At 38.6% G+C, this 19705-nt stretch overlaps 2 protein-coding genes across 2 annotated transcripts; both read right to left on the reverse strand.

Moving 5' to 3' along the window:
• Nucleotides 1-207: 207 nt before the first annotated feature.
• LOC104798742 (inorganic pyrophosphatase 2-like) lies at nt 208-1120 on the reverse strand. The gene is made up of 3 exons (XM_010520933.2): nt 840-1120; nt 572-693; nt 208-466 (listed from the first exon to the last, which is right to left on the reverse strand). Exons 1-3 carry the CDS (start codon nt 996-998, stop codon nt 208-210), a joined length of 540 nt encoding a protein of 179 aa, XP_010519235.1. The 5' UTR covers nt 999-1120.
• Nucleotides 1121-16564: 15444 nt separating this feature from the next.
• LOC104798724 (inorganic pyrophosphatase 1-like) lies at nt 16565-18235 on the reverse strand. Its single transcript, XM_010520912.2, has 4 exons — nt 17978-18235; nt 17710-17831; nt 17403-17604; nt 16565-17093 (listed from the first exon to the last, which is right to left on the reverse strand). The coding sequence occupies exons 1-4, from the start codon at nt 18134-18136 to the stop codon at nt 16722-16724; spliced, it is 855 nt and encodes a 284-aa protein (XP_010519214.1). The 5' UTR covers nt 18137-18235; the 3' UTR covers nt 16565-16721.
• Between the last annotated feature and the right edge of the window lie 1470 nt (nt 18236-19705).

Below are 19705 nucleotides of genomic sequence, written 5' to 3' on the forward strand. Positions count from 1 at the left end.
ATGTGCGGATTTTTCTCAGTCATGAACGGAATTTCTCCGACCATTCGGAGTTTCTCGGACTGTAGAGGCGAAATAGAGGGTCATGGTCGGAGAAAATTCTCGGATGAACGGAAATTTCCGAGCATGTTCGAGGTTTCTCGGACCTGTGCGCAGTTTCTCGGACTGTACGGACGCAGTTTCTCGGCCATGTGCGAAATCTCTCGAACATTATATTTTTCTAAATCCATTGAGAGAGGAAGATCTCTTGAGAAAAACAAATTGTACCTTGCACATGTTGGGAGGACAACGAGAGCAGCCATGTGAGGATTCGGTGAAATCGTGGTAAGGTGAGATTCTCAATCTGCCATGTTGGTCGACGAATCCAGGATTCGTGTTGATCTCAGAGAAAAGGTCTTTAATCTCGAGGTGTTCGAGAATCGTCTCAATGAAAAACGTGTTCGCGTCGCTCACTATCCTCAACTCGCATCTGGAACCAGACCCAAAAATCTCGGATCAGTAATCAGCGGTCGGCGTTGTCTAAGGAACAGGAGACCAGAATCCGACGATTAATAATAGTAACGACGAGAGTTACCCAAGTGCATGCGCTGATCTGAGGGCAGGGACGACTCGGGGATGAATCGGAATCGTTTCGAGGACTCGTTTAATGTCATGGATTGTTATGCCTTGTTCATGGAGCTCCTTCATCATCCGGTCCTGTTCATGTCAATAAACCAAAAGGGTCATCCACAATTTGTTCGTGGGTTTGGTCGAATTCACGACAATCCTTTCAGATTCATAAGTTTAAAGAAACCCGGAAGCCGAATCAGAAAAAAGAGTATGAAGAAGAAGAAGGGACGAACCATGAGAGAGTTCCAAGGCATGGTTGGGAGAAGCTGATTGAACAAATCAGTGAAACCCAATTCATCGACGACCCAGTTGTCGCTGTCGACGTCGATGATTGTCTTGTCGAAGTCGAAGATCGCCACAATGTTGTTCTTCCTATTGTTGATTCCAGCCATTTTTTCCCGAGAAAGAACAGGAAAAACCTGGGATTTCTTCTTTCTGGAGGGTTGGATTGCTTGTGGGTTGGATTTAATTACAGTGCAGAGGAACCGGGTATTTATACAAACGGAGGATTATGGGATTTTGATATTGATGCCAATGGAATATTACTCTGGCCTTTTCTTTTTAATCAAGAATCTTTATTCCTTTCTGGTTCCGTTTTCGTCCAGTGATCTGTAAACCGTTGGATTTGATTCTGGGGGTACGATCGTACGGTTGTGGCTGATACGTGGGTTTTGATTTGCCTTTGTGGGTGGGATTCAAAGAGGAGGAGCAGACGCGGGAATATAAGAAGAATATCCGGGAAAACCTGTAATCATATTCCGTTTTGGGTTCTGTATTTATTTTTTTTTATGTTACCTACGAAAAAATAAAAAGAAAATGAAATACAAACGTGATAAAAGCTATAGCCATTATATATATATATATACACCCCTAAATAATTATACACGGTGTGTGTAAAACACAATTTTTAAAATCAAATTAATTGGATTATAATTTATAAATATCTAAAAACTCAGATATCAAAATGATTTTTAAAGATTTTGTTTTTATAGGAACCATATCCTAATTAATTCTAAAGAGATATACGTCCGGAATAAAATAAGAAATATTTATCTTATTGTGAACGTGTTAGTTGAAACAATTCAAATTTATTATTAATATTACTAATGCATGTACTTAACCGTCTTGCCACTATAATTATTCTTTCCAACAATTGCGTCATTTCATCAAAAAATTCTTTTTCGTTTCTTTTTTTTTTAAATAACAAGCTTCCTACAATTAACTTTTAAAGGTGTATTTCATTAACTAAAACTATACAAAAGTAATCCTTAAATACACGAGTTCAAGTTGGATGTTGAACACTATCACGTCTTCCATACTGGAGCTTTAACCCGACCCCTCGACTCTCTTTGAACGTGAGGAAATTAATAAAGATGCATAAAAGGGTAAGGGGATTCATTCACTGCACAATCGAGAATAGGAAAAGAACATTTTTCTATTACGACAGTTGTACAGAATTTGGACCGTTGATTGAATATATAGGACTGAGGGATACGAAGATTCTCAGAAATTCCGCTAAACACACGAGTTATTGAAGCCACTTCGGTAGAAAATTGGTGTTTATCGGACGCTCTAGATCGAAGTGAATACAAGAGCAACAAATCAAACTTTTTGTAATACTGGAACCCACATCCAGAAGGGTTAAGGATATGTTTGAACGGAGAACAAGCGTCCTACATTTTTTTTCTTTTTTGTTGGTAAAGGGTATATTTCATTAATTAAAACTATACAAAAATATTCCCTACAAACACGAATTCAATACTATTTCATGAATTGTGTCACGTAATAGTATCGGTGAACGAAAGAGTTTGTACTATTGCGATGTCGAATCAGACTCTGATACCATGTCGATTTTCTAGTTTCGTGATATTTCGTAGTAAGAAGAAAATTCTGATTTTATTTTGTATGAATCAGAATTTTCTTTTTGCTAAGAACATCACAAACACTAAAAAATCGTCATACTCCAGCAAGCGATCTACGAACTTTGGAAGAAGAGGAACAATCGTATTTTTGCGAACGGTTCGACTACGTACAACACAACTCTTGGTACCCGAGTGGATCAGATGATTCGAAGTATGCTCCTACACTATAGGACACGAGGGATTCTGCAAACAATATCCTTTTGCAGAAGTAGTACCTACTTACTCTCCCCCACTCTTATGAGGTATAGTCAAGTATAGACAAGGATGAATGTATTGGTTTTAGCAAGTAACGTTTAGGAACACTTTTGTACATTGGATGACTATGTAGGGAAAGCTATCAACGAGAGACTGTATGGTAAGATGGAAAATTACACAGGATGTAACTTGTAAGCTTTGCAACAGCGAGGAGGAAGCACATGGCCACTTGTTCTTTCGATACTCCTATAGCTCGGAGATGTGGCTACAATTAGCCAGGAAATTAGGGTTTGATCCCCCACACGACTTGCATGGATGTCATGTATGGATAACGAACATATCACAGTGAGACAATGATCGAAGGCGCATACTCAGCAAATTACTACTCTAACTAGCGGTCTACGCACTTTGAAAGGAGATGAACAACCGTATTTTTTCAGAGATGTCAAATGGGCTGGTCCGAGCCCGCCAATAGCCCAAATGAGCTAAAATTAAGCAACCCTGTAATCATATTCCGTTTTGGGTTCTGTATTTATTTTTTTTTACGTTACCTACGAAAAAATAAAAAGAAAATGAAATACAAACGTGATAAAAGCCATAGCCATTATATATATATATATACACCCCTAAATAATTATACACGTTGTGTGTAAAACACAATTTTTAAAATCAAATTAATTGGATTATAATTTATAAATATCTAAAAACTCAGATATCAAAATGATTTTTAAAGATTTTGTTTTTATAGGAACCATATCCTAATTAATTCTAAAGAGATATATGTCCGGAATAAAATAAGAAATATCTGCCTTAATGCGAACGTGTTAGTTGAAACGATTCAAATTTATTATTAACATTACTAATACATATATCTAATGGTCTTGCCACTATACTTACTCTTTCCAACAATTGCCTCATTTCATCAAAAAATTCTTTCTCGTTTCTGTTTTTTTTAAACAACAAGCTTCCTACATTTTTTTTTCTTTTTTGTTTGTAAAGGATGTATTTCATCAACTAAAACTATACAAAAGTACTTCCTATATACATGAGTTCACTGTTATTTCATGAATTGCGTCACGTAATAGTACCCGTGAACGAAAGAGTTAGTACTAATATGATGTCGTGAGTTAGTACCGTTGAATGAATGAGTTACCATTGTGCGGGTTGTGTGGCCAGTACCGGTGGACAAACAAATCAATAATGTGTATTGGTGGGGTGAGTATCATACTAGTGTCGGTGGACAAATGAGTCAGTACCATATAATATTGTGATTCACATAGTGGATACTGGTTGACGAAAGAGTCAGTATAACTATGATGGTCAGGAATACAGTGAATCGCGTAGTCAGTGTCGTTTGACGATAGAGTCAATGTTTGTTATTGAGTACCGATGAGCCACGTAGACAGTGGTGAAGACCGAGTCGGTACTGTTACGTTGGTGAGGACATGTATTTGTATTGGTGACAACTGAGCTAGTACCACACCACTGGAGTAATCTAGCTCTTCATGTGAACAATACTGGTTGATGGAAGTTAGTATTGTTGCGTTGACAAGGAGTAAACGGCTTAGTTGTCATATGGAAACAGGATCTTCGAGTTCAACCCGAGTCATTCACTGAACAATTGTGTTTAGCCCTTTATTGATGAATTTTCCAACAATTTTTTATATAGTTAAAGCCTCGAAAGCATTTATAATAACATTTCTATCATCTTCCAAAGCTACAACTTAACAAATTAAAAAACTTGAGAGAATTAACATTATGTAATAACAAATAAAAAGGTAAAACTTACTTGTTATAGCGAGTTCGAATCTTTTTATCCACGAACGAGTGCAAATTAAAGCTTACACATTTGAAGAGAGAAGTTAACTTCTATATTGTTTAAAACCCTAGAATCAATGCTAAATGATGATTGCGAAGCCACCATGTTTATAGGAATAGTTAATATGTCGCAAGCCATGTATGCTAAATCACGTAGTCGATGTCGATTCTCCTTCCAATAGCCTAAGACATCAAAACTTGGACAATTCGCTAATTTCACCTTCTGTTCCTCCAAGTATATGTTCAAATACGATCTCTTACATTTTTCTTCTTCAACTTCTGGATTATCATCATTTTTTTAAAATTACTGTAACATAAAAATCGAAAATGTTAAAATTAAACAAAATAACTATAACATAAATTTATACATCAAATATATAAATTAAAATACTCACCTCAAGATCAGTATCTTTTTCCATATTCACTCGTAACAACTCGAGAAGAACTTCCACTTTCAAAGTTAGCATCAACAGAAGAAGTTGCAGATTTGTTTTGATATTCTTTGAAGAGTCCACACATCTTCTTTATTTAGATACATTTGATGTATTAACACTTGCTATGATTTATGGATGAGTGTTTTATTCATTACATGTTTTGCATACTTGATATGTTATGAAATCCATGTATTGTTATGAACAATACTAAACTCACTAGTCATATGTCATTGTGGGAATAATGATATAATAAGACTAGTATGATGTGTGATTGATGATCATAGAGATGATCATAGGTGTTGGATACGATCACAATCATAGGTATTCGTTAGAGAAAGAAATACTGGATTGACCCGCATGAGATTGTCACATGGACGTGTGTCATGACTTGAATCTCATATGACGGTTCCATGATTGGATCTTAAGACCTGAGATATCTACGAAATCCAACATGAGGAGTTGCGTACTTTGAATACGTCAAACGTCCTGCCTAACAGGAGGACTATAAAGGCGTGTATAAGGTACGAAATGAATCATGTGCTGGATTGTAGATAGTTAAGACGGGATTTGCACCTCTCATAAAAGAGAGAGATATCGCTAGGCCCCCTCGTGTGAGCGAGACTGTAGAAATGTGTGGCCACACTATAGACGGGCGTCGTCTATTTCAAACTCTATTCGAGATAGGTAGTCATAATGTCTTGCTAGAGATCGCCTATGACTTGTATATCCGAAATAGAGATTTCGGGTTATACTGCTATATCGAATGAGTCTACAAGGTCACATACGCAGGGAAGGAGAAATGCACAAGAAAAACGACGAAAAATCGAGTCGGAAGAGTCCAGACCGGACGGACCGAAACGTCCAGACCGGACGGACCGAAACGTCCAGACCGGACGGTCCAGGCCCGACAGTCCAGAATCATGGTACGTCCGTTCCGTAGTCTGGAACGGACGCTCCACGTTATGATGCAGATCGTCCGTTCTACACCTGGAACAGACGGTCCACGTGCAAATCCAGATCGTCCGTACCAGGCTTCGGATTTTTCGAAAATTAGACCGAAATTAGGGTTAAATCACCTTATAAGAAGGAGATTAAAACCCTAATTAAGTAAGAGACTATGAGAGCCGTCTTGGGCAGATTTTTGACAGATTTTGGTGAGATCCAAAAGGTCCAAGAGTTTTCAAGTCTCGTTTTCTCGAAGCATCATACTGAATAGCTGATTCGGGTCCTAGCAGACAAGTTCCAATCGTTGGAATCCATCCCGAGGTGTGGATATGTGTAGAAGGCAAGGTAATCTTCCTGCCTTAAGTGATCGGACGAACGTATCAATTGAAACAGACCCTGGATCGATTGAGGTAAACGTTCTAACATTTCTACAAGATTATGCATGATAGGTTTTAGGGTTTCATAAAATTTTTGTTTTATATCCGTTGCGCAAACCCTAGAATCGATCTCTTAGGAATAGTGTTCGCCCTAGAGATCCCAGGAAAACCCAACAATAGTATCAGAGCATGGTTGCTCTGTATGCTTTTCGTAGAACCCAATCACGCACGTTTTAGGATTTGAATAGTTTGAATCCATGTTTGCTTTGATGTCTATGCATGTTTGATGTTTAAATCTATGGTAGATTGCATGTTTCTTGTTGCATAGAGTGCAGGAGTTTGAATTTTGAGTGTACAGATGAATTCAGATCAGTTTCGGATCTGAACGGGGCGAGAACGTGGGAAAATGTGATCTGATCACGTAGACCTAACCTAGACCGTCCGTTCTGGGTGTGCCGGACCGGACGATCTAGGGGTGGTGGACTGAGGTGAGATTGTAGGGTCTAGACCGTCCGTTCTGAGTCTGTGGACCGTCCATTCCGTGGCTGAGAGTGGACCGTCCGTTCTGCTGTCATGGAACGTCCGTTCCGCCCGTTCTCCGAGGCTAGACCGTCCGTTCCACAACAGGAACGGATGGTCCGAGTCCCAGACTCCGAGATTTTTCCGTTTTCTAATCCGATTATGCAATCATTGCTTAATCTGATTGACTGTGACTCAAATAGACATGATTTATTCTTATGGATGGTCCATAGTGAATGAATGCATGTAACTTAATCAAGATATTGGATATGCTTGATTGAGTGGGAGCTTCGAGATTGGGATTACATAATCGAATGGATGGTCTATTCGGGTTGTGTAATACATCTGATCAAGGAACAATGGTTGATCCTTGATTCGTACATTCGTTGCACAGAAACCGGTTAGATCTAGAAGCTCTACGAGTAAAGCATTTGTCAAGGCCTCGATCGTACGTATCATGGGCCATGCCAAAGCTGGGTGTACCGTGCTATCTTGGTGAGGCAAGATGGAGAAATGGTGGTTCTCATAGCTTGAAAGTAGATGCTTGATCTAAGTGTGGTTTCGAAAATCCCTTTTTATGTGATGCTAAGCGTGTACCTTCCATTACTAGAGCACTTGTCAAGGCATCGATTGTCCGTAACACGGGTCATGCCAAAGCTGAGCGTGCCGGAATATCTTTGTGAGGCAGGGTGGGAAATCGTGGTTTCCACAGCTTGGATATGGTTTACCTTAGGTTAAGTTGTCGAGTTTGACTTGAGACTTAACGGTACAGATGAGACGAGTATGCAATGATATTTGATATCATAGTCTCATAAAGAATCTAAGAGTCGCATTGGATGTGATTGACATTAGATGTCTACCTAAATAGCATAAGGCTGAGTGTAACAACTCATTCTTATGTGAAATACGGATCTTAGTCCCATATAGAAAATTATTGTAGGGTTAATTTTCTGTATGGGAATATAGGTTGTATATGCATCTATGTTGTCATTAATTGATGATGGACTAGTTGGTAGTAGATCATTGATAAGTTGTCGTTGATTGATGAGGGATTCATTCTGTTTTGTCTTTTTCTGTAGGACGTGGCGTCAACCGGTAGCGTACCGAGTTTCACAATGCGATCGATCCTTGAGAAGGATAAGCTGACCGGGACGAACTTCTTGGACTGGTATCGTAACTTGAGAATAGTTCTCAAGCACGATAAGAAGTCATACGTCTCGGAAGGGGCTCTACCATTAGAGCCTGCGGCCAACGCCATGAGAGCCGTCAGGAATGCTTGGTTGAAACATCATACTTACGACATTGAGATCTCCTATCTCATGTTGGGAAGCATGGCCCCGAATCTGCAGAGGCAGTTTGAGGGAAAGTCGACAGTTAGCAGTTCATGATTAGAGCAAGTGGGAGATTGTTGGTTTAGTGCTCTCGCTGAAAGCTCTGGTGAAGACGGAGATGCCGAGAGGCAGCTCTGTCAACACCCACGTCCTCAACATGCAAGCTCATATTGAGAAACTTGCGCGTATGGGAGTGAAGCTCGATGGAGACTTGGCCGTGGACTTGATCGTGATGTCATTGCCCGAGGACTATAATCAGCTCGTGATGCAGTACCATATGCACGGATGATTAAGAGCTTAGCCGAACTGCATGGGATGCTGAAATCGGCCGAGCAGGATATCGTGGTGTCCAAGACTGTGCTTGCTGTTGAGAACAACTCCAGCAAGAAGCGGCGGGGTAAAGCAAAAAAGAAGGCGGCGAAAAAGGCAAAAGTTGTCTCTACGTCTAAGCCTAAGCCCGATAAGGGTGATTTCATTACTGCGGAGTGTCTGGATACTAGAAGCATAATTGTCACCTTTACTTGGAGGATCTGAAGGATAAGAAGCTTGGTGAAGCTTCTGCCTCAGGTATTCATGTTATAGAAGCTAACATCTGTACTACATCTTCGTGGGTATTGGATATTGGAAGTGCCTCACACATATGTGGAAATGTGCAGGGACTAAGAAGAAGTAGGATGCTAGCAAAGGGAGAAGCGGATCTACGCATCGGAAATGGAGCAAGAGTTGCTGCATTATGTGTTGGCGTTTATGATTTGCGTCTTCCTTCTGGACTTGTTTTAGAATTGAGTAATTGTTACTATGTGCCTTCGATTAGCAGAAACATCATTTCTATTTCATGTCTGGATTTGGATGGTTTTCGATTTGTGATTGAGAACTCGAGTTTGATGATTTATCGAGACAGTATTTACTATGGTAAAGGTTATCTTGTGAATGGTTTATACGTCTTAATGATCAGCCTTCGAACTCGACATCGTCCATCTATAACGTGAGTACCAAACGGTTTAAGCCGAACGACTTAAACCCGACCTTCCTCTGGCATTGTCGTCGAGGCCATATAAATGAGAAACGCATTCAGAAGCTTCATCATGAAGACCTTCTGGATTCATTTGACTTTGAATCTCTTAAATCTTGCGAGTCTTGTTTAATGGGCAATATGACAAAGCATCCTTTCAAGGGGAAAGGACAGAGAGTGACAGAGTTATTGGCTCTCATACATACTGATGTATGCAGACCAATGAGCTGTCTAGCTAGAGGAGGTTATCTGTATTTCGTTACATGCACTGATGATTTCAGTCGATACGATTATGTCTATTTGATGAGACATAAGTCTGAAACACTTGAAATGTTCAAGGCTTTCAGAAACGAAGTACAGAACCAGCTTGGCAAGACGATCAAGACACTTCGATCGGATCGTGGTGGCGAGTATATGAGCCAAGAGTTCTCTGACTATCTAGTTGATTGTGGTATTGTATCATAATTAACTCCTCCTGGAAGCCACAATGGAATGGCGTATCTGAGCGGAGGAACCAAACACTGTTAGACATGGTCAGGTCGATGATGAGTCAGATAGATCTTCTGAAGTCCTTTGGGGCTATGCTTTAGAGACCGCTGCATACCTGCTGAATCGATGATGAGTCAGACAGATCTTCTGAAGTCCTTTTGGGGCTATACTTTAGAGACCGCTGCGTATCTGCTGAACAGGAGTCCAATGAAGGCGACTGAGACGATGCCATATGAGATATGGACGGGAAAGCGTCCCGCGTTGTCGTTTGTCAGAATTTGGGGTTGCGACGCTTACTTGAGGAAGTTCGAGAGCAACAAGTAGACGCTGAGCCGAGTGAACAAGTTGAAGACGTTGAACCTGTTTCACTGCCGGTTGTGACTCAACCTTCGACTAGTGAACCTCGAAAATTAGGCAGGATTCGCCAAGAGCCTGTGAGATACGGATTTCTCGTGACTGGGAATGAGGAGGAACCTGTTTCACTGCCGGTTGTGACTCAACCTTCGACTAGTGAACCTCGAAAATTAGGCAGGATTCGCCAAGAGCCTGTGAGATACGGATTTCTCGTGACTGGGAATGAGGAGCTCATGTTATTAGAACATGATGAGCCTACCACATACCCAGAGGCTATGGCGAGTCCCGACTATGAGAAATGGCGCGAGGCTATGAAGTCCGAGAGGCAATCCATGTCAGACAACCAAGTATGGACTCTGGTTGATGTATCTGAAGGGATAAAACCCATCGGATACAAGTGGATCTTCAAGAAGAAGACTGACATGGATGGCAACGTGCATACGTATAAGGCACGACTTGTGGCGAAAGGATTCCGACAAATTCATGGTATTGACTATGATAAGACCTTTTCGCCTGTAGTTATGCTGAAGTCCATCAGGATCCTGCTTGCCATAGCTGCATATTACGACTATGAGATATGACAAATGGATGTCAAGACCGCGTTCCTTAACGGGAACTTGACCGAGGATGTGTACATGACACAACCCGAAGGTTTTGTTGATCCAAAGAATCCGGGGAAGGTGTGCAAGCTTCAGAGGTCCATTTATGGACTGATGCCGACTTCGAGGAGTTGGAACCTTCGTTTTGATGAGACATTCAAAAGGTTTGGTTTCTCACAGAACGAAGACGAGCCATTACAAGAAGGTCAGTGGGAGCACAGTAGTTTTTCTAGTGATGTACGTGGATGACATTCTCCTAATAGGGAATGACGTTCCTACCTTGCAAGACGTGAAGTCTTGGCTAGGAACGCAGTTTTCTATGAACGACCTGGGAGAAGCGGCCCATATTTTGGGCATAAAGATCTATAGAGATAGATCGAGGCAATTTCTAGGATTGAGTCGGAGTACCTACATCGATAAGGTCTTGAAACGGTTCAAGATGCAAGATTCGAAGAAAGGAAACTTACCGATGGGCAGTGGCACAGTTCTCTGCAAGAGTCAGTGTCCTACGACACCTGATGAGCGAGAATGCATGGATCGGATTCCATATGCTACGGCAATTAGATCGATCATGTATACCATGCTTTGTACTCGACCGGATGTATCCCATGCGTTGAGCATTACGAGTAGATACCAGTCAGATCTAGGTGAGTCACACTGGATCGCCGTCAAGAACATCCTGGAGTACTTGAGAAGAACTAAGGATGTGTTCTTGTTGACGGTGGGTCGGAAAACGAGCTCGCTGCAAGGGGTTACACCGATGCTAGTTTCCAGTCAGACCCGGATGACTACAGATCGCAGTCTGGCTATGTTTTCTGCTTGAACGGAGGCACTGTTAGCTGGAAGAGTTCTAAGCAAGTGACCGTTGCAGATTCTACTACAGAAGCTGAGTATATTACAGCGTCGGACGCAGCAAAGGAAACAGTTTGGATCAGGAAGTTTGTTGGCGACTTGGGTGTCATTCCTAGTGCTGATAGCCCCATTGCTCTGTATTGTGACAACAATGGAGCGATCGCACAAACGAAAGAACCCAGATCTCATCAACGATCCAAACACATACTCAGACGGTTTCACCTTATCAGGGAGATCATAGACAGAGGAGACTGCACATTTGCAGAGTGTCGACAGATGACAACATTGTCGATCCGTTGACGAAGCCTCTCCCTTCGTCGAAGCATGAGGGTCATGTTAGGGATATGAGCATTAGGTGTTTAGCAGTCCATGATTAGAGCAAGTGGGAGATTGTTGGTTTGGTGCTCTATGATGTACTGTTATGCGAGCTTTATTTAGATGCATTTGATGTATTGACACTTTGTATGGTTTATGGATGAGTGTTTTATTCATTACATGTTTTGCATACTTGATATGTTATGAAATCCATGTATTGTTATGAACAATACTAAACTCCCTAGTCATATATCATTGTGGGAATAATGATATACTAAGACTAGTATGATGTGTGATTGATGATCATAGAGATGATCATATGTATTGGATACGATCACACTCATAAGTATTCGTTGGAGAACGGAATACTGGATTGACCCGAGGGATTGTCACATGGACATGAGTCATGACTTGAATTTCATATGACGGTTCTATGATTGGATCCTAGGACCTGAGATATCTACGGAATCCAACATGAGAATTGCGTGCTTTGAATACGTCAAACATCTTGCATAACAGGAGGACTATAAAGGCGTATATCAGGTACGAAACGAATCATGTTCTACATCAAGAACGGACGATCCACGTGCAAATCCAGACCGTTCGTTCCAGGCTTCGGGTTTTTCGAAAATTAGACCGAAATTAGGGAAATCACCTTATAAGAAGGAGATTAAAACCCTAATTAAGTAAGAGACATTGAGAGTCGTCTTAAGCAGATTTTTGACAGATTTTGGTGAGATCCAAAAGGTCCAAGAGTTTCCAAGTCTCGTTTTCTCGAAGCATCATACCGAATAGCTGATTCGGGTCCTAGCAGACAAGTTCCAGTAGTTGGAATCCATCCCGAGGTGTGGATACATGTAGAGAGCGAGGTAATCTTCATGCCTTAAGTGATCGAACGAACGTATCAATTGAAACAGGCTCTGGATCGATTGAGGTAAGCGTTCTAACGTTTCTACAAGATCATGCATGATAGGTTTAGGGTTTCATAAAATTTTTATTTTATATCCGCTGCGCAAACCCTAGAATCGATCTCTTAGGAATAGGATTCGCTCAAGAGATCCCAGAAAAACCAAACAAATGATAACACTATAATGCTTACAGTATTTGGTGAACTTCGCATGTATACTCGCTGCCATTACCTTGATATACTCATTACTACTATCCAAATATTTATTTGAAAAAATCTCAATTTGAAAAATATTTTGAAATATAGATTGGAAGTAGGATAATTTGAACCTGACATTGTGTTGGTGATGTTGTGAGACGACCTCAACAACTCACATATTTTTTCGGCCCTAGACCATTCTTCATCCGATGGACAATTAATACATGTAACTTTTATCAACCACTTTAAATCTAGTGAAAGTACGTCTATACTTGAGAGCTTTCTCGAGCATAACAAATGTGGAGTTCCATCTAGTAGCGATGTCGATGAACAAAACAACTTTATTACCATTACTACCTTCAAGGCATCTCTCAAAAATATTCACCCTACCCTTCGAACCTTTAACATACTTTATACTATCTCTAATTTTAGAGAGAACATCATCAAAAGACTTTAAACCATCTTGCACAATTAGATTGAGGATATGTGCACAACATCTTATGTGAAAGAATTCACCCTCGCACAATAAATTGTTATCCAAACAAAGTCTCTCTCTCAGAATCTCTTCCATACAATTGTTAGCCAAAGCATTATCCAAAGTCTTCATCTGTAAATTGATAAGTTAATTATGAATATTTTAGATTGGTTTACATTTTTCGTGTGGTTTGTAAATTATACTTTCTTCTCTATCCCCCATTCTTTCAAAAATGTATGCACCTTAATAGCTAAGGTTTCACCAGTATGCAGATGAGACATAACAATAAAAGATAAGATTTTGCAGTTCAACTTCAAATTTTCATCAATATAATGCGTAGTCAATCAAATATACCCTTCACTAGTGAAACCCGTCCAAAAATCTGAAGTCAACGATATCTTACGAGGAATTCTTTCCAAATTAGATTTCATCCTTGCTTTGAGCTTCAAATAATACTCATGAATACGAGAAATTGGTGTTTCTACCACAGAACTTGAACTCTAGAATCATATAGCTAACCCACTCTCTGATACTCTTCATACTCAACAAAAACGAATGGAGATCATGTAATATCATTGCTTTCGTTAACTTCTCCTCGGTGACTTTTTAATCAAACTTCTTGCCTATTTTTAAGTTTTCATCGACATCCTTAAATATGTTCTTCACACTCCTAATCAATGGATTCATATGGAATATTTTGTCAAATGCCTTGTTAAAGTCGTAGTTCCATGTGAATCTAACTTTTGTGTATACGCAAACTTGTAGTGATTACATGAAACATGAATATGACTTATTCTAGTAAAGTGATTCCACACTTTAGATGTAAGTTTCTTTTTTCTTCTCAAAGATTGACTTACACGAATCGACTGTGGTTCCTCAAGAAGCATTATGCAATTCCATATCTTCATCCGGATCCATTTATTCATATTCCATATCAATGATGTCATCCATTGAATCTGATACAATCAACAACAAAAAAAACATAAAAAACATAAAATATAAAAAAAACATTAAGCACACAAGCAAGTGAAGATAAAGGCTTACACAATACAAATCGAACAGCAAAATCGAGCACAAAACCGAACATATCGACATAAAATATGAACAAGGACAAAACATAAATGCAAAAAAGATGAGAGAACGATTCGAAGACGAGAGAGAAACAATTACTAATCGAAGGAGGCAGCGACGGTCGAAAAGAGGTCGAGGCAAAACGGTCTATGGTGATTGATGTTGTTTCTTCTACCAAAGCATGTTGATTTTCGATTTAGGGTTTGATAGAAAAAATAAGAAACTGAAGAAAGAAGAAGACTAGAAGAGATTAAGAGAATGCGGCGTGCGTTGGTGAGTAGAAGAGAGAAGTCTGACAAATAAAAGAGTAACTTTAGGTTAACAAATAACTCAGCCTGTGGACTGATTCGTAGCTCATCAGGGTTGGCTCGTGATGGTTCAACCCGTTTTTATATGGGTCTCTATTTACTTAACCCAACTCGATAAAAATAGGTTCAGTTCAGGGTTGGATCGTGGGTTGTCGGCCCATTTGACATCTCTATTATTTTTGCAAATGGTTCGACTGTAGCATACACTCTCAGTATCCGAGTGGATCAGGGATTCGAAGCACACTCCTAGTACTACAGGACACTAGGCATTCTACAAAAAACATCTTTTTCTTGTGAGGTATAGTCAAGTATAGATAAGGATGAATGTATTGTTTTCCCTAATTTGGGCTTAGCAACATCAACTAAGGCTTGAAAGCTTGTAATATGGATCTTAGATACTGAAATATGTACCAGCAATTTTTTATTAATTCACAATGTATTACATAACAAAAAAACGAAACAAAACAAAAGGTAAATTAAAGCTAGAGATAGTCAAAATGGATTTGTTCGGATTATATGGGATCCGGTTATAAATCCAAATAGATTAATCTATTTAGTTAATTTTTTAAAATAGGTTAAATATTTAGAGACTTATTAAATATATGAGTTAAATGAGTTAAATCATGTAACCTAGGCATCTATTGCATATTTAATTAAAATTATTATACATAGATATATAAATATTAATATATATATATACATGTATATATATATACATATATATATTATGAACCGAAAAATTTAATATCGAATAAAAAAATGTAGTATCATTTTTTAAAAATTTAGTATTATTCTTAATGATCTCTTTATTCCCTATGAGAAACAGTATACAAAGTATAAGTTTACATATAGTTTAGAGGAGATAAAGAGAATAATAACTCAGCAAGAGATAAGGAAATGTAATATTGTTGATTACAAAGAATGAAAATGTTCTTGATTTTCTAAGTTAATCAGTTTCTCAATGATCTAAAAAATGTCAATCATGTTTATATGTCACTTATGCATTAGAGATGAATATCTCAATTCTCGATCTGGTTCTGTTTTAGATTGGTTTGAACTGGTTTCGGTTTCTGGTTGGTTTGCTATATCTATCGATCACTATTTGTTCTTCAACATTACCTCAAGATTGGTTCGGAATACTCAATGAAACCAATTTTGGAGAAATATTTTTTATTTTACTCTTTGTCTAGTTTTATTTGATTCATAACTAGAAACCTCGCAAGTAGAAGCCTCGCAAGTGATCAGTGAACGCCATATGACAAAATTTTAAAAAACTAAAATTATGATATATATACATACATATATATACATACATATAATAAAACTATATACATACATGTACATACATATAATAAAAACTATATACATACATGTATATGTTTAAATAAAATGTGTATATATATATGCATATATATATATACATGCCAATTTATATATATACGATCAAATTAATAGAATTTGACTTGAAAAAGTAAAATTCTCTTTAGAATATGAATATTTTGTTTTTACTGAAACCCAAATTTAAACTGAACATAACAAATTCCAAACTAAACCAAAAACCGATTCATTACTGAAAAAAACCGAACTGGAAAATGACCATACCAAAACAGAACCGATCATTGCTCACGTCTAATTGACATCAACCAATCTTCGGATAAGAAAACCCATCCTAAAAACTAATAGAGCAAATGGGCTTTAGAATCCAGGGCCCAAGATGGATTCCATTTACCATATGATATGATCATGGAAAAGAACATTGAATACTCTTGGTGATTATGTTAACGAAATTAGATTTTTCTTCCGATTTTTGTAAATTGCAATGCAGCAAATCACCAACAAAAATGAAATGAAATCTTACAAGCATAGTAAGAGCAGCAAACCACCAACAAAAATGGATGTCTTGTCTTTAATCATTTTTCTTCTTTTTTTTGGGTACTAATGAACAACACATCGATCAGGTGAATTTGGTCTTACGATCACTCACTCGAAGTCACTTAACTATACTGAGGAACTTGCACTTGAAGAGTTGGAGACAACGATTCATGAGCAATCCCGACCGAAATTGTCTGCATCTTGCAGCTATCCAAGATCTTCTCTTTATCGTCTCCGTAGCCAATCTCCTCTATGATCTCTGACAACGTCCTCTCCAATGCTTCACCGTCGGTCCATTCTCGGATGTTGGCTCTTATTAGCATCGGATTCTGACAGATCAGGTCCCAAACTGGATAACTCTTCCTCGGCATCACGTAATCTTCGTCGCCGAGCTTTAGACTAGGGCAGTAATCGCCTGCCCCGTCTCCGAGGTAGATGATCTTCTTCTTCCCTTCCTTGGTTAGAGAAGCTTGAATCCTCTCAATGATCAAAGCCTGTTTTATTTTTTTAATAATTAAAACATCATGTTAGGAACCAAGGAACACGCAAGAACACGCAAATACCATATACTACAAATTATACCATATACTATATGGTTTACAACACAAACAAAGGAGGTGGGTCCACTAGGAATCAACATAAGACAAGTGTTGACTGATTTGATCGCCGTCTCACCATAGAACAATATATATATAAAATATTCCCAAAACACTTGGAACAAATTGAATTTTAAACCCTATCTTTTAATATATTTTTCTAAATCCATTGAAAGAGGAAGATCTCTTGAGAAAAACAAATTGTACCTTGCACATGTTGGGAGGACAACGAGAGCAGCCATGTGAGGATTCGGTGAAATCGTGGTAAGGTGAGATTCTCAATCTGCCATGTTGGTCGACGAATCCAGGATTCGTGTTGATCTCAGAGAAAAGGTCTTTAATCTCGAGGTGTTCGAGAATCGTCTCAATGAAAAACGTGTTAGCGTCGCTCACTATCCTCAACTCGCATCTGAAACCAGACCCGTAACTCTCGGATCAGTAATCAGCGGTCGGCGTTGTCTAAGGAACAGGAGACCAGAATCCGACGATTAATAATAGTAACGACGAGAGTTACCCAAGTGCATGCGCTGATCTGAGGGCAGGGACGACTCGGGGATGAATCGGAATCGTTTCGAGGACTCGTTTAATGTCATGGATTGTTATGCCTTGTTCATGGAGCTCCTTCATCATCCGGTCCTGTTCATGTCAATAAACCAAAAGGGTCATCCACAATTTGTTCGTGGGTTTGGTCAAATTCACGACAATCTTTTCAGATTCATAAGCTTAAAGAAACCCGGAAACCGAATCAGAAAAAAGAGTATGAAGAAGAAGAAGGGACGAACCATGAGAGAGTTCCAAGGCATGGTTGGGAGAAGCTGATTGAACAAATCAGTGAAACCCAATTCATCGACGACCCAGTTGTCGCTGTCGACGTCGATGATTGTCTTGTCGAAGTCGAAGATCGCCACAATGTTGTTCTTCCTATTGTTGATTCCAGCCATTTTTTCCCGAGAAAGAACAGGGAAAACCTAGGATTTCTTCCTTCTGGAGAGTTGGATTGCTTGTGGGTTGGATTTAATTACAGTGCAGAGGAACCGGGTATTTATACAAACGGAGGATTATGAGATTTTGATATTGATGCCAATGGAATTAATCTCTGGCCTTTTCTTTTTAATCAAGAATCTTTGGTTCCGTTTTCTTCTAGTCATTTGTAAACCGTTGGATTTGATTCCTAGGGGGTACGATCGTACGGTTGTGGCTGATACGTGGGTTTTGATTTGCCTTTGTGGGTGGGATTCAAAGAGGAGCACACGCGGGAATATAACAAGAATATTCGGGAAAACCTGTAATCATATTCCGTTTTGGGTTCTATATTTATTTTTTTTACGTTACCTACGAAAAAAAAATGAAATACAAACGTGATAAAAGCCTCAGCCATTATATACGTATACACACACCCTAAATAATTATACACAGTGTGTAAAACTCAATTTTTAAAATCAAATTAATTGGATTATAATTTATAAATATCTAAAAACTCAGATATCAAAATAATTTTTAAAGATTTTATTTTTATAGGAACCATATCCTAATTAATTCTAAAGAGATATATGTCCGGAATAAAATAAGAAATATCTGCCTTAATGCGAACGTGTTAGTTGAAACGATTCAAATTTATTATTAACATTACTAATACATATATCTAATGGTCTTGCCACTATACTTATTCTTTCCAACAATTGCCTCATTTCATCAAAAAATTCTTTCTCGTTTCTTTTTTTTTTAAACAACAAGCTTCCTACAATTCCTTTTTAAAGGTGTATTTCATTAACTAAAACTAGATAAAAGTAGTCCTTAAACACACGAGTTCAAGTGGGATATTGAAGACTATCACGTCTTCCATACTGGAGCTTTAACCCGATCTCTCGACTCTCTTTGAACGTGAGAAAATTAATAAAGATGTATAAAAGGGTAAGGGGATTCATTCGCTGCACAATCGAGAATAGAAAAAGAACATTTTTCTATTACGACAGTTGTACAGAATTTGGACCGTTGATTGAATATATAGGGACTGAGGGATACGAGAATTCTCAGAATTCCGCTAAACGCACGAGTTATTGAAGCCACTAAAATTGGTGTCTATCGGATGCTAGAACGAAGTAAATACAAGAGCTACAAATCAAACTTTTTGTAATACTGGCACCCACATCATGAAGGGGAAAGGATATGTTTGAATGGAGAACAAACGTCCTACATTTGTTTTCTTTTTTATTGGTAAAAGGTATATTTCATTAATTAAAACTATACAAAAATATTCCCTATACACACGAATTCAATACTATTTCATGAATTGTGTCACGTAATAGTATCGGTGAACGAAAGAGTTAGTACTATTACGATGTCGAATCAGACTCTAATACCATGTCGATTTTCTAGTGTTCGTGATATTCGTAGTAAGAAGAAAATTCTGATTTTATTTTGTATGAATCAGAATTTTCTTCTTCTAAGAACATCACAAACACTAGAAAATCGACATACTCCAGTAAGCGATCTACGAAATTTGGAAGGAG

This window comes from Tarenaya hassleriana, unplaced genomic scaffold (assembly GCF_000463585.1).
Source record: "Tarenaya hassleriana unplaced genomic scaffold, ASM46358v1 Cleome57, whole genome shotgun sequence".
NCBI classification, from domain to species: domain Eukaryota; kingdom Viridiplantae; phylum Streptophyta; class Magnoliopsida; order Brassicales; family Cleomaceae; genus Tarenaya; species Tarenaya hassleriana.